General features: G+C 44.5%; 1 protein-coding gene across 6 annotated transcripts in view; it reads left to right on the top strand.

Moving 5' to 3' along the window:
* Positions 1 to 20,178, top strand: part of LOC146189338 (uncharacterized) — an 89,179-nt gene extending 69,001 nt beyond the window's left edge. For 4 of the 6 annotated variants that reach the window (XM_084604187.1, XM_084604188.1, XM_084604189.1 and 1 more), the window contains 3 exons: positions 2,143 to 2,169; positions 10,537 to 10,632; positions 19,926 to 20,178. In XM_084604187.1, the coding sequence (XP_084460313.1) occupies positions 2,143 to 2,169; positions 10,537 to 10,632; positions 19,926 to 20,107 (305 nt within the window). In that variant the 3' untranslated portion in view covers positions 20,108 to 20,178. The remainder of the gene's footprint in view (positions 1 to 2,142; positions 2,170 to 10,536; positions 10,633 to 19,925) is intronic. The other 2 variants (XM_084604191.1, XM_084604190.1) reach the window with 2 other exon arrangements.
* Positions 20,179 to 22,121: the final 1,943 nt, after the last annotated feature.

Raw genomic sequence — 22,121 nt, forward strand, 5'->3', positions numbered from 1 at the left:
TGTCGATGCTGCGGGTCCTGAACAGGGAATGGCGGCCGTTGCGGTAGTACACCAAGATAAAACAGTGGATGGACTAATATTACACAGCCATGACACACTGGCTGCGGAGGAAGTGGCAATTGCCCTAGCTGCGACACACACTACCTCAGAATACATTCTTACAGATTCACAGACAGCATATCGCAATTACCTCAGGGGCAGGATTGCACCGCTAGCAGCTAAAATCCTGCAAGATAGTTACACCCGTGGCTACCAACCCATGGATAAACACTTAGTATGGGTACCAGGTCACCAGGGCATCCCAGGGAACGAGAGCGCACACGCCTCAGCCCGAGCATTTCTCCCCCGGGCACCCAATACGGATCTCGTGGAACCTCCTATCCCATTGCTAACTTACACCGAAATACTTCAGCACTTAAGATTATCTCGCCGGGTCTACCCTCCACCGGCAAAGACACTAGACAAAGGGGAGGAGATACACCTCCGCAAGCTACAGACCAACACTTTTAACAATCCACGCAGACTACACGCAATAGATCCAGAGTCATTTGACTCACAATGCAAATTCTGCGGGGAGAAGGCGGACCTATACCATATGGTGTGGGCATGCCAGCGAAATCAGACTGTCACTATTAATAACCAGCCAACGCAGGAGGGGTGGGAGGCAGCTCTGACCAGCTCGGACGCAAGGGTTCAAAAAGAACTCATCGGAAGAGCGCGGACAGCAGCCTACGCCAATGGGGTTCCGGACTGAGGACTCCAACCGCCGCTACAACCTCCTAATCATTTTCATTAAAATATTTTTACCACCACCACCGAACGCGCAATACGGACACAGGTTTGATATTGCTGCCGCAGATGCCGCATACCTGACACATTCCTATGTAGTTTCTGACTATCAACTGCATACGGCGACAAAGAATCATTAAAAAATTTGTGCTCTTCATTGAAGATAACTATTTGATGATATACTTCAATATTCTTTGGGTGATTACTGTCTGCTTTTTGTATGAACATAGTATGCGGAGAGTAGAAAGTGGGAGGCAGCAAACTATCTCCATAAGATGATTGCAAAAGCCTCCAACAAAACAGGCGCAAGACTAGGTGAAATTGTTTTGTGAAACTCGCTAGTAATAACACCTTGCCCAGAGGTTTTCTTACCCTGCAATCTCAGAAATAACATACTTAGCGTCGTCCAAAATGATAGGTCCATCTACTACAGCGTGCTTTTCATCTTAAAATATAGGAAAAGCTCTAAAAAGGCACCAGGTAACGGTAACGAAAGAATACAGAATTCCAGATAATCACTGTAGATCAAACCGCTATACTAAATTAACAATAATTTCTTGCCAAGAGCAGCCTCCATTTCATCCCTCACGTCCCTTCGAGATGGATACTCGTCTAGGAATCTAGTGGATCTACACCTTATTAATACAATCACTAGCTCTCAGCTGCAAATTGTTGAAATGTGTTTTAGCATTATTGATTTGTTCTGCATAGGCACCTGGAGGAATTCTCTCTAGTTCCTGTAACTAAATTATTGTACGTCCTTCTCACGAATTGATGCTTTTTCAGGAATGCAACCCTTGCTGACTCTTCGATGTCCAATTCCCCTGTCTCTTGTATAAATAATTCCTTCTTGTGTATTATGCCTCCGAGCAAGCAGATACAGCAAACTTAAATATTTCACATGACAGGAGACATCAATTCATTTTCCACAACTCCTAACCGGGGTGCACTATGCACCGAACTGTACTTTCCTATCTGCGTAGACACAAAAGCAGTGATCACTGAAGTGCATGTACAGCTCCCAGCAACGAGTATATTGCCTAGCCCACCTAGTGAAACGTAAATCCTAATAAGCAGAGCGCTGGATGAACAACAATTAATCACAAATATAATTTCAGCATTATTTACATCCTGCTCGTCAAAGAACTATAACCTTTTTATTAGCACAATAACGAAAGTTGTCTTATGATTTCGCAATTTGCACACAAGTTCTTCATCTATCGGGATAAGTGGGGGTCTCACTATTGAACGTTTGTTCGTTTTATCGTTTAAAATTGGCACTGGCCATTCTTTATTGGAAATGTTCTCTTATTCACTAAGCGAATTTACCAGCATGACCTATGTCTATTTCAGAGGAAGAACAACCGGCAGAGCAGCCAGGTGAGCTGAATAAATTGTAGCACAAAAATGGAGGCGGTTTTTATCATCACAGCCTAATTTTATTGAATGCGACTTCATGAACTCCAAAATAATAGTTTCTAATAAAATTCTGATCTGTTCGGCGCGCGTTTGTGTTAATATCTCGGACGATGAAAGTCTTCCAAACGCATTATAAAATTACAGACCAGTAGTTTTTCTTACTTTCTAAACTAGTGCAATAAAATCAATCATATTCAGCTGAGTGCCCTAAAAGCCGCTAGTATTCTGTACCTCTTCTCTTTACAACAAATTTGACAAGAGCTGGCGTAATGTTTGACATTGTTTGATCCATGAAAATAATAGACCAGTTTATTCTTAAAAACAGTGTAGTAGGCTGATTCACAATGCAGAAAGTGCATAGCCTTGCAGATTAATGTCCCTGTAGTCTATAGAGAAAGTTGTATGCTTGCGCCTGGACTCATTTGGTTTCGGTCCCAAAGCGTCAGACTGGCTGACCATGCTGTAAGGAATAAAAATTCTTAAGGCTTTTTTTTTTCAAGGCAAGAACCTTTATAGGCTCATCAGTGTTAGCCAAATCTGTGCGTTCGCGAGATGCTTGTCCGTGAGATTCTGCTGGATATCGGCGGACGTCTTTTTAACATTTAAGAAACAAAATACTCTACAGGAATCGAGCTCCTACTGCTCCAATCATCGGAGGAGAAACCATAGCCAACTACGCCACGTCGGCACCTGTTGCTTTATTGCTTGGAAAACGTCTGAGAAACAAACTAAAATAGCTGATGTCTAAAATCACCGGGCTGCATATTGGAAGCCGCTATAATCGAGTAGTTTCGTTTCATACGATTTGGGAAAATGTCAAGGACGCGCTCACAATCATGGAGGTGCGTCACACAACCAAGCAACTCTTCCACGACAGCATACACTCCGGCTCCAAATCGCATTGCTCTCGGAATAATGACTTAGATAATCTAGGTAATTTAGCGAAAATGAATAAAATGATCATCTCATCCTGCCTTGTTCAAAGTGCACAAATGCACAAGACTGTACTCAGATACCAAATCTGCAAGTACATCAGCACTAGGGTCATAAGGCTTACTTAATAATGCTGGGCCATCATCTCTGGAAACACAATTCAAGTCTCCCAAGACAATAATTTTAAGATCTATGCGCAAATGATCAACCAATGAAATAATAATAGATTTGCTGCTTTAAGCGGCAAAACCGCCAATAATTCTCAATCAACACCCTAATTTCCGACGTCACAGCGTGTAAGTCGCCCGTCATCATTTGTTTACTATATGATGTCCACTATGTTGGCCAGGAATAGCGGTAAATTTTCCAGATAAGCCTCGCGAGTGGTTAACCATAACTTTTTTGACTCGCAAAATGGCTCAAGAGCTGCACCGTATCCTCCTCGACGAACAGCTTGCTTTTATTAATAGCTGTCATGCTCACGTTCCATTTCTTTAGAAGATGACGTAACTGATTTTGCCTGCGGAGATGGTGCAAATCCCTAACTTTAGGGGCAGCGACTTGATATGTTGTGACGCTCGCCAATTTCAGGACCTCTTGTAATGCCCACCTAAAAACTGGCGGCCTACAGGGCAGATATCGCCCTCATTTTTGAATTTAACCTCCCCGCGGCCACCACATTAAATACATCTTGCTTTAAACAGCTGCACACACTTCATCTGCAGGACACTTCAAACTGAACTAGTGTCTACGGCCTCTACCACTTCCGATACCACCTAGGCGTCAATTTATGAAGCCGGGCTACCACGTCACTCGCAGCAACGATAACAGCCTATGAAGCACCGGCCACACTAGACGATGACACAGCACTTGGAACGCTGCTGTATTCCAGCGACAAAAACGCATCATGGACAAAGCTGCAACCTTTTTCTCTAGACAGCGAGATGAGTATCCAGCTGTACTTCAGAGAGATATGGTACTGCAGGCACTCGCCAGTGAGTGGTTAGCCCAGCCAGGGCTGGCTCTAGTGGCTTGGTTCTGAAGATGCTAAACTTAGGAGACCAGCTGTTGCAGCTAGTTCAATGGGATTCAGCGGAGATGAGCTGTCTGTAGTGAGCTCACTGCTAAGCTCACCAGTAGCATCCATATCCGTCACCTCCATAATATGCTGAGACGACACGCCATCGACAATCGTTTCTTGGTCTTGACGCAACCTGTCAGTACAGCCCAGTATGCAGGCCTCCACTGTATGTCGAAATGTCGGCGCTGGTTGCACCAAGGTATGGGTGCTGGCGCCCAACCTTGCCGACTCGGCTGTGCCGAACACACGGCGGAGGGCTTCCTCCGCTGTGTGTTTACTAAGGGAGTTTACTTGCAGTGACTACATCCTTGGGTATCAGCGTGCTTCACATACAGTTTGCATGAGCGTCATCCTAGGACATCGCCACTTCTCGTGTTTCAGACTGAGCAGTTCAAAAAGGCTCCAAAACGTCTACTATCCTTCTGTTCTCCAAAGCAGAATAACATTGATGTCCTTTTTTTTCCGGAACAATTACACCGCGCATTATATCTTTGACTAGGAAGTCTGCTTTTTATCAAACTTCTTTTTGACAAACAGCTTTTTCTGGTAAGAATCCTGGTAACAATGTGAGGTTAGTGCCTCATACAATGTTTTTCAGTAGGGTTGTATTGAAGACAGGCCTTGCCAGTGAAAGGCTGGTCACTGCATATTCAGCGGATGTGAGGCAACGTTATTTGCACTCGCACCACCCTCGTTTCTGGCCCCGACCATAGCTTGCGTTCGTTCATACTCTAGTAAGCTAACGAAGTAGTTGACGAAGCGCATCGTTTTCCTAAAGTTTGGCAGCTGCCATTTCTTTCACTTGCGGAAATATTAATTGTGAAGGGTCAAGTATATTCTACGTAGCTATTCACGTGGGTGCAAAAAATAATGAGTTACATTTTGGAAGGTTCAACAGAAAATACAAAATTGTCACAAACCCCCGCCTTTACGGTCACAAGAGGTGCGGGATCCTCTTTACGATTACTCGTCGTTCCTCTATGAGGGTTGTGAACACATTTAAAAGTTAGGCCGGTCAACCCGTGAAGCACGTGTGTCGGTGTGTGATTGAGGAATAAGTACAAATAGGTCACTTTCTTTTACAAACAATTGAAGGTTTATAAATAGCAGACCAAAATTACACTGATAATAATAGAGTACAATGAAAGAGAATACAACGCCACGACAAGATATTGATAAAGACGAAGAAATAAATGATAAGAGAAAAAAAAAATAACCCGACAATGAACAAAACACTGTGATAAAAATATGAAGACTATAAAGATAATAAAGCAGGTATTTCAGATATTATAAGTATGAGCAAAAGTTACATAAGAACACAGCGTAAAATACTACTAAGTCAGGTCAAAAGTTAACAAAGCGAAAATAATGTTCGATTGAACAACAGTCCGAAGTTCTCACGTCTTTCTTGTTTGCTGAGGCGTCGAAGGCTGTGTTGCTCGGTAGCGGCGGCCGTACAGGTGCAGAGGACGATGCGTCGATCGCGGGCCCGAAGAACACAATACGCTTTCGGAGCACCGCGGAGTGGCCGGAAGTTTGAATCTTCCCAAACGCACTGGTGAGGGCGTTCTGCTGTCGGTTATTTTATACCCTCGGCCGACTATGCAGCAGCCGCGTCAAGGACAGGCGGTCACTGCCCCATCGGCTTGTCGAATCTTGTCCAGAGGAGCGACGGAGTCCCGTGAATTTCGCTCTATATTCCAGCCATAAGCTCCCGCATCTTCCGCTGTATAATAGGTGAGGCAGCTTGTGACACTGCCCCCCACTGAAGAATATTGCCTCGGAATATTCTAGAACTCCACAAGCGCCGAGAACGATGTTATTACGCCCCTATAGAGGGGTGCAGTAGATTGGGTCCGTTCAGTGCACTGAAGATCGTTCGTCACTCACTACCGTTCATGACGCGCACCATATACGCACTGATCTGAACCCGCACACACCACAACACTGTAGTTCTTCAGTCATGTCTTGCGCACATGTCACAAATCACGGATCACTGATAACAATCAAGTGCACATATATACAGGCACATCGTGTACGATTTTCATTACACAATCAACACAATGCAGCTATGCAGTAGTGCAAGCTTAACAACTATTCCAGCCGGCTCATGTAATCTGCTCCCACGTTCTCGCTGCCTTTAATATACTCGACACGGAAGTTGTATTCCTGAAGCTTAATACTCCAGCGTCTGTGTCTTCTTCTGCCGATATTACTGCACCGACAGCTGCAACAATGGTGTCGTCTTTCCTTTGCTGGTATCTCTTCAGCATATTGATGTGGAATATTTTTGTGGCATGGCCCAAATCCACTTCATAGTCGACATCGCCCCTGCGGCTGATGACCGAAAAGGGACCCTTCCATTGCATGAGCAGCTTATTGTGCTCTGTGGGAAGAAGAATAAGAACCTTCTCTCCCGGTTTGAGTGAGCGTTTGCGGCTCTTGATGTTGTAGTAGCGGCTGTAACGCTCTCCTGCGCGCTCTAGCTCTTCGTGGGCAAGTTTACAGGTATTTTCCAGTCTGTCCCGTAGAGCAAGCACATACTCGTACGTCGTTCGCAACTCGTTAGGGATGGTTGCATTCGTCGAAAGCTCTCTAAGTACAGCCAGGGGTCCACGCACATTTCGCCCATATAACAGTTCGAATGGGGAAAAGCCGAGGCTTTCTTGGGGCACTTCCCTGTATGCAAACAAAAGTGGAGCCAGGTAGCGATCCCAATCGGTTGGTCTCTCTTGACACATGCGCTTGAGCATTTGTTTAAGCGTGCCGTTAAACCGTTCGACTAGGCCGTTCGCTATCGGGTGGTAGGGAGAGGTATGCAGCTGTTTTACTGACAACAGACGGCTAACCTCCTTCATTACTTCGGACGTAAAATTCGTGCCCCTGTCACTGAGGACCTCTCTGGGCACTCCTACACGGGAAAACATTTCGACAAGTGCTTCGGCTACCCTTTCGGTCTCGACGCTAGGAAGTGCGACTGCATCAGGGTACCGAGTGGCATAGTCCACCATGGTCAGGATGTACCGATTGCCTTGAGCGGACTTCGGGTTGAGTGGACCAACGATGTCGATCGCCACCCTCTGAAACGGTGTCTCAATGACGGGCACTCGAACCAAAGGCGCTCGTGTGGTGTGACCCTTCGGAGTTGTGCGTTGGCACAGATCGCAAGAGGCAACGAACCGCTTAGCGTCAGCCTGCATTGCTGGCCAGAAGAATTCTGTCTGAAGCTTCAGTAGGGTTTTCTTCGCGCCTTGGTGGCCTCCCATCAACCCATCATGTGCCAGCTTGAGAATAGCTGATCTGTACTTTTGGGGCACAACAACTTGAGTGTACTCCCCGCCCGACTCGGCGACGTATTTCCTTTGAAGGACGCCGTTAGCAATGAAAAACTGGTGGCTCCCCTTTCCTTTCTTCGCTTGCGGCGGGCCTACGCGATCGAAACACGAGCGTAGGGTCGCGTCATTCTCTTGCTCTTGAACCAACTCTTCGCGGCATACACTAGGGAGGCCTTGCAGGACTTTAAGCTTTTTCAGCGTTTTATCCTTGCACGCCTGCGCTCTAGTCACTACCGGACAAGCTTCAGCAGCATCCGAAATGGGTGCGGGGCTCTCGGTGTCAGGCGCTAGCTCTTCAACTTTTACTGCAGTGGACTTCGTACTCTCTTTCTGTTGTCTTGTGCCAGTTCGGATCGGGGTCGTCTGCTGGCCTAGCACCTTCCACATTTCCCAGCACCAAATCGTACAAGGGATTCTCCATACACTTAGCGAGAAGTCGTCCCTGAAAGTACGGGGTGTCGACATCGACCCAAGCTTCTGGGAGCATTAGGACTGAGCGGTCAAGTAGGTAAACTGGAGACTTCGTATCGGTGATATCTTCTTTCCGTACTAAGTCCTTTCTTACCACCACCGTGTTGCAGCCTGTGTCTCTCAGGACTCGGACTGTCTGGCCTCCGATCATGCCGGCTACGACAGGTAAGCATTCCCTGACGGCGCATTCTTTACTGGTGAACCCAGCGTTGATGACGGGGATCTTCCCTCCATCCTTAAGTTCGAGGTATCCGTTCTCAACACATACTGCAGCGGACTCCCGATTTTCTTCTCTCTGTTTCGGGGCCCCATTTGCCCAGCATCTCCAGCTTGGATGACCTGGTTTTCCGCATTTGTGGCATTTCTTGGGCGGTCCCGATCCGTCGGATGGGGCGGCCCGGCAATTTTCGGGGCGGTGTCCCGTGCGTGAACAAATAAAACATTTCTTTTCATCGCTGCTCTTCGCATCCGATGATTGAAGCAAAGTTTCCCTTCTCTCGGTCGTCTTGGAGACGGCGTTTTCTGCCTTATTCTTCGGGGTGCTTCGCTTTCCGAAGTTTGACCAGCCATGGGCCTCCATATACTTTTCTGCCCTTGCTACTGTTTCAGAGAAGGATGTGTCCTTCTTTTCTTTCAAAAACATTTGTAGCGGAGTGGCGCAGTTAGAAAGGAACTGTTCCTTTAGAATCAGGTCAAAGAGATCTGCGTACTCTTTCTTTGTGTCCGACAGCTCTATCCATCTGTCTAGGAAGTTCTGAAGACGCGTCACGAACTGTGAACACGTTTCCTCGTTCCGGGGACTAGCAGACCTGAATTTTTCTCTGAACCCTTCCTTTGTCATACGGAAGCGAATCATGAGTGCCTGCCGGAGCTTGTTGTAGTCCAAGCACTCGGACGCAGACATGCGACTAAAAACGCTGAGCGCTTCGCCGCTTAAACATAGACTAAGGGCTGTAGCCCACTGGTCGCGAGGCCAATTCTGACTCTCAGCGACGCGCTCGAAACGCATGAGGTAAGCGTCAAGGTCGTCCCTGCCCTCATTAAAAACCGGCATCAGCTTGTGCGGGCTTATGCGTTCGGGCCGAGCAGCTTGACTCACCCCCGTTTCTGACCTTGACTCTCCGGTGCTGTTAGCGTCAGTTGCCGGATTATTAGGTAGGTCTCGTCGGAGCATCAGTAACTCCTTTTCTTTCTCCATCTCCGCCATCCGGAGTTTAGATTCTAGTTCTGCCTCCTCTTTCCGCCGCGTACGTTCCTCATTGCGTTCTTCTCTGCGACGAGCTCGCTCCTGATCTACCCATTTGAGCAGCTCTTGACCCTCAAAGCCAAAAGTTCGGCCATACTCAACAAGCCGTTCTAACTCTGCATCAGCCATGTTAGGTGGAAAGCGTTATGCAGTGCTAGGATACAACACTAAAAAAAATTGCACCTACTCCTCTCTCCCTCACCGACACTTGGTTGACCAGTCCTGTTCGCGGACGCCAATTATGTCACAAACCCCCGCCTTTACGGTCACAAGAGGTGCGGGATCCTCTTTACGATTACTCGTCGTTCCTCTATGAGGGTTGTGAACACATTTAAAAGTTAGGCCGGTCAACCCGTGAAGCACGTGTGTCGGTGTGTGATTGAGGAATAAGTACAAATAGGTCACTTTCTTTTACAAACAATTGAAGGTTTATAAATAGCAGACCAAAATTACACTGATAATAATAGAGTACAATGAAAGAGAATACAACGCCACGACAAGATATTGATAAAGACGAAGAAATAAATGATAAGAGAAAAAAAAAATAACCCGACAATGAACAAAACACTGTGATAAAAATATGAAGACTATAAAGATAATAAAGCAGGTATTTCAGATATTATAAGTATGAGCAAAAGTTACATAAGAACACAGCGTAAAATACTACTAAGTCAGGTCAAAAGTTAACAAAGCGAAAATAATGTTCGATTGAACAACAGTCCGAAGTTCTCACGTCTTTCTTGTTTGCTGAGGCGTCGAAGGCTGTGTTGCTCGGTAGCGGCGGCCGTACAGGTGCAGAGGACGATGCGTCGATCGCGGGCCCGAAGAACACAATACGCTTTCGGAGCACCGCGGAGTGGCCGGAAGTTTGAATCTTCCCAAACGCACTGGTGAGGGCGTTCTGCTGTCGGTTATTTTATACCCTCGGCCGACTACGCAGCAGCCGCGTCAAGGACAGGCGGTCACTGCCCCATCGGCTTGTCGAATCTTGTCCAGAGGAGCGACGGAGTCCCGTGAATTTCGCTCTATATTCCAGCCATAAGCTCCCGCATCTTCCGCTGTATAATAGGTGAGGCAGCTTGTGACAAAAATACATAGGGAAAAATATATAAACTTTACATTTTACCTACAGAGTCGGAGTAGAATCATTGCGGTTTCTCAAGTTTTGCATTCGCATTCACGAGCTCTAAATTTTGTGCTTTAAAAATTTTATTCTCAGTACCAAACAGAATTGTGATCTATAAAAATGGTTCCCTTTTTAGGAGCAGAAACACAGAGGGATTCTTCTGATTTATGGGCAACCTTTGCAAATAAAAACTGCTTTATCCTGCAGAAGACCCAGACGGCACCAGACGCGCGTAAGTACGCTTACCATGAACTGCTATCGATAGAAATTTCAAGGAAAATACACTATCGAGCCTTCGGCTTCCCACGTACATTGCGTCTTGTATTCTTAAGAGAGGGGAATGTATGTTCCGTTGTTGGTTCAATTCACAGGGTTTTCAGTGCAGTAATGTAGTGTTATCACCTTGTTGTCTTTGCCGCATTACATTACTACTCCGTCCCCAATTGTAGCGAACTCAAATCAATACTGTTATAAGCCGCTCTTATAGATATGGGGGCGTTTTTGTTCTCACTAAGTACAGCTAACTTTGTTTTGCATTACAGGGCAAAAAAGTAAGATATGCTAGTAGTTCAAGTGACCAAGGGGTAATTCTAATTCTCCCAAATGAGATGGTTAGATCCTCAACCACATCAGCAAGCTTACCGAAGAGCTTACTTTTCCACAGAGATGATTCCCATTGCGATGATAGCTGTATTCAAGCCCAACACTGCGCAGTGATAAAAACTCCCCCTCCTCGTGCCACTTGTTACCATCTCGGTATAAAGCCTGCGGACAAACCTTCTCTTTTATATGCCGAAAACTACCCCCATCATTTTGAGTCACATCAACCGGCAAAAAATTGTAACAAGGGACTAATTACTTATTCACATCCATCCAAGCGTAGCCATCCGGCTACAAAGGAAAGCTATAGATCTTTCTCAGAAATTTTGTAGTTAAAAAAAAAAAAATTATCGTGATCGAACTCGGCACCACCGCCATTTCGGAGTAGTCGCTCTACCGACTGAGCTAATCAGGACGGCCAGCAGATCAGATGGTAGGGCGAAAGCGAATTGATCTATAACTCGAAGTGGGAATGGTGTTGGTCAAATATTTAGGGGAATCCTTCAAGGTGGGGTAGGTTTCTAATAAGGGAGTGATTATTCATTTACATCCAGCCCAAGCGCAGCCAATTATGCGTTTTAAGTTCAACGCTCAGGACTCTGCCCTCTACTTAAAATGTAAAGATTTTGCGAGAAGTGCTGTAGTTTTATCATCAACGTAAAAGGCTAAAATGCATCAAAATGTTCGCATCGAGATCTGTTTGCTTCCATGACTATCTAGTGCAGCGCAACTTCAATCCGGGGTAAATTTATCCGCTGACATGGCGATATATGTCTCCACCGAACCCATTTTTACATACGCGATCATTTTTGCATCCGCAAAAAAAAAAAAAAAAAAAAAAAAGATCAGTTGGTGCAGCCAGATGGGTTATGAATTATAAACTTGCTTGTGGCAAGATTTCTTTATGCAGTTCTATTCGTTCTTTAGCTGCGCCTCCATTGTTCTCGTCTATAAGACAGATTGCAATAAACTATTTTGCTTAGCCTTCACAGTCTTCCTATTTTTTTAATGTCCTCCTGTAATTTGCGACACGCTAGAAGACGAACTGCGCGTCATACTATCGCTGTGGATGCATTTAAGAAGAAGTTGGTACCTAATACCACAATAGCTCAATATTATATTAATAATAGTAAATGCCCTTTAAAATACCTCTAAACATATCCAAGAATTTAAGGGTTCGACGAAGTTTCGTGTGGTCAGGCATGGTAGTTGAGTGAAAAGAATTACAGTCACTGAAAAAGTCAACATGAGAAAAAGAAGACGTTTCAGAACCAATACGGATTCACTTGATCACAATGAGACGAACAAGGCGAGGGAATGGAAATCTAAAGGTAAAGCTGGTGACGTAATGATTGTGAATAGATTAATGACATGTTTCCTGTTGTGCGATTCATGACTCCGGTTGTCGTTTGGATGAAATACGACTCAAGCAGCAGCCGCGTTTGTCAGATTCTTTTCTTTAGCTAAGATTGTAGCATCGTCCCAGGCAATTTGGAACCCCGTTTTGTGCGCGTGCTCTGCCAGTACACTTGCAGCAATCTTATTGTTTCGGAAGTCACGCTGGTGTTCTTTCAATCTTCGCGTGAATTTCCCAGTTTCACCCATATAAACTTTACTGGAATCGCCACAGGGTATCTTATAGATCACTCCGGGGAATTGAACAGAAGGCAGGGGGTCCTCAACATTAACAAGCATATTGCGAAGCTCGCAGGTCGGCACGTGTCCAATGCGCCAGTCATATTTTGAAAATACGCGGGAAAGAGCTTCACTAACACCACGCATATAAGGGATCCTTGCGCTAGCCGAAAAAGTCTTGGGAGTGGTTATCCTAGGTTGCGAAACAGTTTTCTCAATCCTCGAAATAAAATGCGTGGGATATCCATTCTTACGTCTTCGTTTTTCATGTTGACTTGGTCAGTGACTGTCTCTTTTTACTCAAGAATCTAATACCTGCGTCTCGGGAGCTCAGTAATGAGGACGCTCGACTACTGTACTCGATGATGCGGCTTAAATTTCACCGCGGCTACTGCATACATACTTAGACAAAACCCGTGACAGGTTATTACTGGCATTTTTGAATCCATTAGAAGAAATAAAAGCGGTCAAAATTCAATATTTTTAGAACCCTCTAGTACGGTGCCCGTCGCACCTCACGGGATTTATGCCGCTAAACAAGCCAAAGCAAAAAGACCATATACCTGCCCTCACCTCCTTTTCTGTCTGACAAATTGAATAGGCACCAAATAAACTATTCTTGTTTTTTATTACTTAGTTATTCGCGAGCCGGTGATCAATAAACCTGTTCTAGAATGTCGTAGTTTGGACTCAACAGACGTAGGTTGAAAGCCTCCCGTCAGCGAACACTGGTGAGCTAGCTGGAGCATTAAAACTCTCAGGGCGCAATCAAGGACAACTTAAAGTTTTTATAAAATATCCACCCTCTTCAAGTGTAGCTTGTTAGGATTTTTCAGTTCCTTAATGAAATTGGCCGTACCAGAATATGTCGACCAGTGGACAGACTGGCATGAGAATATAAAATTCGGTCTAAATATAGTTGCGATCTGCACATTTTGCAATCACTACATATTCCGGCATGACGGTACGTCTATAAACGATGCCAACTTCATCTCAATAACGGTCTAAAGATGTGAAACCATATTTTTTACTTTTTTTCTTGGATATCGCTTTACATTTACTTCTACGGCAAAATAATAAACGATAGGCTGTATGCTAGATTAATATTTTGTATTGTAATTGGCAAATGTTCGCCTCAGTATATTCGGTGCAACGCAAAAAAAAAATTAATACAGGAAGAAAAAGCGCAACTGTGAATTCCAATTTGTCGCCAACGGTTAACTCTACGTATTTGAGCGCGGTTACATCGACAGTATTGCCTGCGGTTTTGTTCTATCCAAATGTCATCCGCTATCAGCGTCCAGTGGTTAACAGACAGATTACGCGTCCCATAGGCCACATACCTCCCATGCTGATACTACCTTTTTTTACTTCGTATAGGCAGTACTGAGGACATGAAACACTCTTGGAGATAAGACATCCACAATCGCTTCATGGAAAGCTGAAAGTTGACATGGAAAGCATATAGCAACTTCAATATGTTCAAAATATTGGGCAGCTAATCAGAGAGTTTTTAGTATATTTGAAAAGTAGGCAAACCTGCCATTAAGAGAAAACTGAACTCAAATTAGTAAACAATAGGCAGATGAAAACCTTCGGCCTTACGCAGCATTCGCAGGGCCGTGCACTGCAATCGTTTCACAAATTGTATATTATTGCGAAAGCAATACTACGCAAGCTTTCGGCCCTTTGCGTAGTCCGTGGCGGCAGTCATGAATGAAATTGAACAGCCGCAAAGACAAAAACGAAGTAGAAGATGAAGAAGAAGATAAACAACGCTTGGTGACATGCGGCTAATGCTTTCGCCCGATATTCGGTTCAGCAGCATTGAGCCCATCGAAAATTTGTTTTTCGTGGTGGACTTTCGGATATCGCCTTGCTGGATCCGAATGACATTCACATAAATGGTGAAGATATCGACCGCAAAGCGAAATAGATACTGCATCTTCCCCCTTCCCAAAAGCAAACACACGACAAATGTTATTTCAGAAATCGCGAAATGAATACACTTTAATAATGTGCTATTGCGGCTACCCTTGGGTAAATCTTGAACTGAGTGCGTCCTGATTATCCAACCAATGAAGCCGTGTACGACATTACTATTCCTTGCGAAACCCTGCCTTAAAACCATTTGCCCATTTCACTGGGTTATAGCCACGCCTAAACTCCGTCCATTTTATTCTCCGACCCCCTTCCAAAGTTTTGTGAAATAGGACAATATAATATCCCTTCAAAAAGAATGCGAGAAATCGAAATGTTTAGCATTTATAGGCCATGGCTGACAATTATTAGCAGATAAGATTTGAGTTCTTATGATGACAAAACTCCTTATAAAAGCCTATAATGAATAAGAAATCGAAGTGCATTAACCATATCAATAATGAAACTTTAAGCTCACTTGGAGAACACTGCAAATTTTCCCCAGGTAATATACCTATGACGTATGTGAAGCAAGAAAAGCTAATTAGTAAAGGTAGAAAACGGCTCGAGCAACGTATATTTAATCAGTTCTGCCTGTTACACAGGAATGTATATGCCAGCTTCCATAACATCCAATATGTGGACGATGGAAAGTGTAGTGCCTCCTCTCCACCCTCTACTTGGTGTACGCCGAAAAGCGTGTTCTGATTTGAGCGTGTACACAGTGGCAATGGAGCCCTTTTAGCCCGTTCCACATTTGAGCGTCCAATTAATGAATGCACAGAGCAGGTCTGGATGACGTGTACAGGAAGGTATCACGCGGTGAGCTGTCGCTCTAATCGGTGCCGAGCTTTCGCCTGGAGTGCTTTTAAGCTTAATCGTAAATTATAGGCTTCATGCTGACCTCTACTTGAATTCAAATAAAGTTTTAACCAGGACATATTTCGCGAACTTGTCATAAGGCACACAATACTACCCGTGCACCGCCTATAGGGGCGCCACTGAAAGCTGCCTAGCGTTCATTTTCGAACGTCCTTCTGGGATACGAGTTGCGGCTGTTCATGCGTCGCTGCGAGGATTGCCGATGTTCGCGGCGACGATTTTTGATTTCAACTCTTGCTGATTTTTTTTTATATGGCAGCCTGAAGCATAAAGTGTAGAGTTGCTTTTGTGTAGAAGCGAAAACTTCGGTGATGCTGCAGCCATTTGGGAGAAACTACTGCGTACACATGACGGTGCACCCTATAAAAAAGCCCTAAAAGACCAGCTGCGCTTTTTAGCCCTGCTTTACTTTGGGTATGCTGCGTCGACGGATTAATTACTTGAACAGAATAATAGTTTTTTTTTTTCAGTTACCCTGCTTCTACTCTACAAGCTCTTTAATTATGTGCTCATGGTGGCACGCATCAACCCATTATATGAGACCTTTTTCACCACCTGCCGTTACATAATGCCAGCACCACTCCCTTAGAGGCATATTGCTTCATCTGTCGAATTCACAAGGATTTAATGCGATGTCGGTAATTGTAAGGTCCCATGTCATAGAAAACTTGGCGTCGTCGTCGTTGGCCGTGAGTGAAAAATCTCGATGGAAAATCCAGAAACAGTTTGAAACGTTCACATTAAAGTCAAAACTAGTTTTCAAGGAAGTTCGCTACCTTAAGAAAGATAATTGACCAAAAATGAACACTGAGTCAACACTGAGTGGGGGTGGAAGCCGTTCCCAGGACTTTTGTGTTGAAACACAGACACATGTTCATAGGTTGCGAAGGCTCGATAATTCAAGCTGAATAAAGGTAAACGTACACAATTCGCGATGCGAACGGTGCCCGACAACCCAGTCGAATTCTGCTCTTAATAGGCGACGCTTAAATAGGCACCTCCATGTTTAAAACATCCCCTTCGCGCTAAGCCGTAATGATCAATTGGATCGTGGTGGTGACACGTTTAATAGCGTAGAAGTCGGAAATGGGAGAAACGCGATAAAACAACCGCTTAAAACCTTCGCTTCGTAAATCTTATGCGCAGTAAAAAAATGAAATATTTAGAGTTGCAGGTCCTAACAAGAACCTTTTATAGGTCATTAAATGAATATATTATGCGCTTGAGGCACCGTGTTTCATTCGTTGCATCTCGTACCAATTATGCTCATCATATCGTTTTTACTTTGCACTTAGGACTTATTCATGACTTCAGAAATTAAGCGCCACAAAAATATGTAGCACTGTTCTAAGTAAATGAGATATAACAGGTTTGCACACTAAATCCTATATATTGTTTTCGTGTACTTAAACGCGAATGCTAGCGTTTGTTAGAAAATGCAGTCATGCACCGTAATTGTTCGAAGAGCTTTAATATCTAAGTATAAGACAGGAATGACAAACGGCATGTTAACGCGAAAAAATATTTAGAAGAGTTCAACACTGCTGAACCAAATATTGAGCGAAAGCATTAGCTGTGGGTGACCGAGCGTTTTTCTTCTTCTCTTTTTCTTTTTCCTCAACCCACATATCAAGTCCCGCTTTAACCAAGCCGTATGAACATGTCTTAGTGGCCTATACGGGGAAAGTGAATTCCAGGGTCCCAGCAGGCTGATTCGTACATGACCGTCCCATGTGAAACGAGAGACTCAAGTTGGAAGCTCCTGCCAGCCCACGTGGAATGTGACGTCACAGCGTCCCGTGGATAAGACGTGGCTACTAGCCGCGCTACGCTGAAGGCTCGAAACCTAGAGTAGTATTGATTTCCCAGTAAAACTCAAACAGTACACTCTCGGTCGTATTGCTTGTCAAGCTGAGACGGGTAAACACAATCTCTAGGGCATTTTTTATAGCTTTCGAACATTTACCTAATGAAAACCTATTGTTGGAGACGTCCCGTACTTTTGTCAGAGTGCATTGGCAGCGAATGCTGTTTATGCAACAAAGCGAACGCCGCACGAAAACGAATTTATGACGCGAGGACTCCATAGAAACACACGGCCAGCAGACGACGCGGCAAGCCCCGCTCCCGGATTTATTTTCAACTCCACCACCAGTGACACGGCCGTCGCTTTGTACGGAGCGAGTAAGAAATCGTGTAAACCATTTTCTTGACAAAACCGGAAAAGGCTCCTGCTCACATCGTTTTCAGTCTGGCCTTTGGAGAAAATTGGAAGAAGCTCCGCTAACTCCGCTGCGCCCTCCAGGCCACAATCAGTTTCGAACACGTCAGCCTGCAAAGGTGGTTGAAGATTAGGTTGAGATTGATGATGACATGCTGATGATTAAGTGATGACGTAAAGAAAAAAAGGGCCACATAATGGGCTTTCGCCGCACAAGGCGGACTTATTGTTGTCCGATGACGGAACTGATAACTCTAGGCCACGCTTCGGTATCATCCTCCTCCCTCACCGTTGACACTACCACTTTCTTTAGAACCTGTGTTCGTTGCGCCCGCCCTTGTCCCTATACAAGTCCACAGCACGTGCACTTCTGTTTCAGCATTCTAATGTATTTTTTATTAGAATGTTACCACAGTTATTGTTTAAGGGGCTCTTAAAGGTGCAAATATTTCCATCACGCTTTGGGATTTGCTGCCCCTTTAGAATGCACTATTCTAACGGGGAATGAGCAGTAAATGAGGAATTAAAAAAAAAAGGATCTTTCTCGTTTTGCAAAACCTAAAATTCATACCTAGGCCAACTATTTTCACCATATGCATGGAAGGATAAACTTATGAAATATGTGGACGTGTCTTGAGCGCTTCAAATCTGCACGCGCACATCGTTAATATTTGTAAATGTTAAATGTATTGTCCGCTGAAAATCTGGCTTAGAAGCTGTGTATTGCTTGCGCAAAAAACCCTAGCTGTTTCTGGCTGATGATACTTGGCTGGATGCTAATTCGCCAATGAGTATTCTGCCAAATGCTGGATTTTGTGAAAAAGAAACTTAAGAACTTGGATATTGATCCGGACACCTGTGTGTAGGCAGAGTAGGCATGTTCATGTTCATACGTTAGGTGGTTAGGTGGAGGCTTACGATAACACTAGTGGAAGAAATATATTGCCACAAAACATTGAAAGCTCTATTCATTGTTTTTTAGCATGCCACGCAGATTCTGGCATGCGGATAAATTCTGTATTCTTTGTTTTTTCATGCTCGTTGTCGCGAGACTCAGCTTTATCAGTTTCTTTGTCGCGTAAGATGCGTCAAGCTGTGTCTTGAAGATTCCGGCCACTCGAGTGTGTTTCTGTTATGTTCCAGGTAGTCCTAGTCACCATTTGCGGCTTTCTCTTGATGTTTTTCAGCCACCTTTAAATTGAGCGTGGATAGGTGGGACGGGAATTCATAGTTCGACGACTAGAGAGCACGTTTGTTGCTATCGCCTCCGCCGAGTTGTTTAGTTTATTTGCAGGCGCAAGTAAGCCCAATAAAGAGTTGATTTCGGTGCATTTATACCAGTCTCTCTTTTAGTGCCAACGGCCTTGTCACCCCCACGAGACATTATAAAAAGGTAGTTGGGGATATGTGTAGAATGAGAAAGCCAAACAGCCAAGGAATGAATGCCAAATACTAAACCATGCTTAATCTTTGTCATCTACCACATGTAAACACCACACTTTCTCCTCGTGTTCCATATGTAATGCTGTCATATTATATTTCGAATACTCATTCACATAAATTATTAGAATTTCATTTCATTTCATTTCATTTTATTTTCCTTAAAGACCCCCCTGTTGGGGGTTCTACATAAGGGGTGGGGTTAACATGAGAAAGCAAAATATTTATTTCATGATGACAGGTGGGATGTAACTTTATCTAGGAAGGTTGTTGGGCAGGTTATGGCTGCAATTTCATGGGGAAGGTCGTTCCAGTCGCTGGCTGTTTGGGGGAAAAATAACTTGGAAAATGTAGTCGTACGGGCACTCTGGCGTGAAACTTTCAGCGGATGACCAATGCGTTGAGAAGTGCGTGGTGGTGGTGCGCAGATGTATGGCTGCTGTTTGAGCTGGGAGTAATAAAATTTGTGGAATAGGCACAGGCTAGAAATGCTCATGTGTATCTATCAGATAATTAAAGCATGGCTTCTGATGATATTAGTGATTAAATAAGGAGCAAAGTAAATGAACGCGAAAACGTTCCAGTGAAAGTGGAACCGCAGTTGGCCGAAAAAGGAACTGAAGACGTAAACCATAATTCCTGCCGTCTCGTATTTTTTGCGGACGGCCTGAAGTGTTTCCTAGAGACTGTATTTGAGGTTGTACAGTTTGAACGACGCCTTATTTTTGCAGTCACGATATATTTTTGCTTTATGCGTCTAAACGATATCTCATAATTCATTCCTGTTTAAGGTCTGTTTTTCTTACATTTCCACCCGCTTTTTTCAGCACAGCTTATGTGTATGCTTTGGGCAAAGGATGATATAAAAAGAAAGAGGAAGAATCACTGCTTGGAAGAATTTCAGAAAAAGTGCTCTGTTAGTTTTGACACATCATTGAAAGGAGTTGCAAACTGTCGCGAAGTTTTCCGATCTGCAAGCACTGGTCGCCGTCAAGATAAAATTCCTTAAGCCCACCCAGCATTCGTTTGCATGGTCATCAAAAGATCTCCCATTTTTCACTGCCTCAACATGTCTATACTATTTAAACGAATAAAATGATTGAAATAAAAACCAGAGTGTTACTGAATTATTCGGTAATTGATAAAATCTTCTTGCCCCATCTAATATCAAAAGTAATTATTTGCGTACAATTCCTTTGACCTTCATCACCAATAGTAGCAGAAGACTAAAACATTCATTTCTTCTCAACACAGTCTCCCATATTTCTTCAGTTACTCAAAGCTATGCCAGATTCGTCCACATTGTCACAGCAGACTTCCTAATCTTCTTGGCAGGCCTGATTTTTTTTCCACCCTCTGCTTCGCATTCTATTCCTTGATTTCCATGTTGTCAACTTCGCAACAAATTCGATCGTTATCTCACCTTCGTATTACTTGTCCTCACCCTGCATTTCTAATTTATTTTGACTAAAATGTGAATAAATGATGTTTCTACCATGACCTATTTGTAAGACGTTTTTTTTTTTTTTGCCGTTTCGTATCCTTGCCGCCATGAAGCGCTAAAATTCATGCTATTCCAGGCTTTCCTGCTCTTTCGATTTCCGTTTAATGCACCGCCAACGAACACAATGCAAATTTGGACGCTGCAGATCCCAGCCGACTCGCGAAATAGACAAAGCCGCCGTTTTCGGACGAGTGCCTACCCATCGTTTGATAACTGGGGCCATGTACAGCCACCCACCCTGCTATCAGCGCTGGGAGCACGGCATATAACCTGCAGTCGGGCAACGCTTTTATTGCGTAAGCAATACAGCGCCAGGTTGCGAGCCGTCGCGTATCTCCGGCGGACGCCACGCTTGACGTTGAGCCGAAACTGCGTCGACAACGGAAGCGCGCCGTAAGGGAAGGGAGGAAGGGGGAGTGTTAGGATTAGAACGAAAGCTGACGCACCGCTCTCTCCCGTCCTCTCGGACTTCGCACTCCTGGCGTTCCCCGGATCGCACTCTCTCAACGCATGCGCTTCAAGCAAGGTCCGATGTTGCACGCCGCCCGACTACTGTGCTGGAGTACCCGGGTTCGAACCCGACCTCGGCGGCTGCGTTTCGATGGAGGCGAAACGAAGTGGCGTCGTGTGCTGTGCGATCTCAGCGCACGTTAAAGATCCCCAGGTGGTCCAAATTACTCCGTAGCCCTCCACTACGACTCCTCTTTCTGTCTTTCCACCTTCACTCCCATCTTCCTCCCTTTCCTTACGGCGTGGTTGCGGTGTCCACAGAAAAACAAGTGAGACAGTTACCTTCCTTTCCCTTCCTCTATATAAATCAATAAATCAATGTTGCACGCGCGCGTCGAAATCCAGGCACGTGCGCCAAAGCGATGGTGTGGACGCACCACTCAGGGTCCAAAGGGGGGACGGTGTCCGCCCAGGGTAAGGAATTGCGTAGTAATAAAATACGCAATAAAAGATGATCGCTAATAGGAGTGAAAGTGGAAAGAGAGAAATAGTAGTTCGCGTCAGGGTAAATCAGTTGCTATGCAGTCTTACAAGGAGAAGCATCGGCGATGCTACACTACATGCCGAACCTTAAGCGCAATATGGCAGTATTGATTGCGCAATTTAGCAGGGTTAACCAGAAGTAAACTACTGCCAATTTTTTTTGGTGGGAGGGGGGAGGGATGTTGAAGTATTAACGCGTGCATGTCGTGTGCTTTCTAGCTTGGCATTACTGCAATTGTCGTTGTGCAGAATGGACAAGCAGCTTGTATATCATTGTTTAATATAGTGTGGACAGAGTGTATAGTATAGAGTGTGTATATGTGTATATGAGTTGCAATAAACTTCTATTCAGTGATTAATAGATGATAATGCGAGGATTCTGGAGAAATGAAAAATGTCAAAAGGTTAATTAGTTTACCAAAATTTGAGTAAAATTGTAAAAGAACAATCACTCAAAAGTTGAAATAGCCATACGACCAATATCGACGTCCAAGGCATGTGACATCATGCACACCGAAAGTGGATG

Source organism: Amblyomma maculatum, chromosome 5 (assembly GCF_055883805.1).
Source record: "Amblyomma maculatum isolate TAMU_Amacu chromosome 5, ASM5588380v1, whole genome shotgun sequence".
NCBI classification, from domain to species: domain Eukaryota; kingdom Metazoa; phylum Arthropoda; class Arachnida; order Ixodida; family Ixodidae; genus Amblyomma; species Amblyomma maculatum.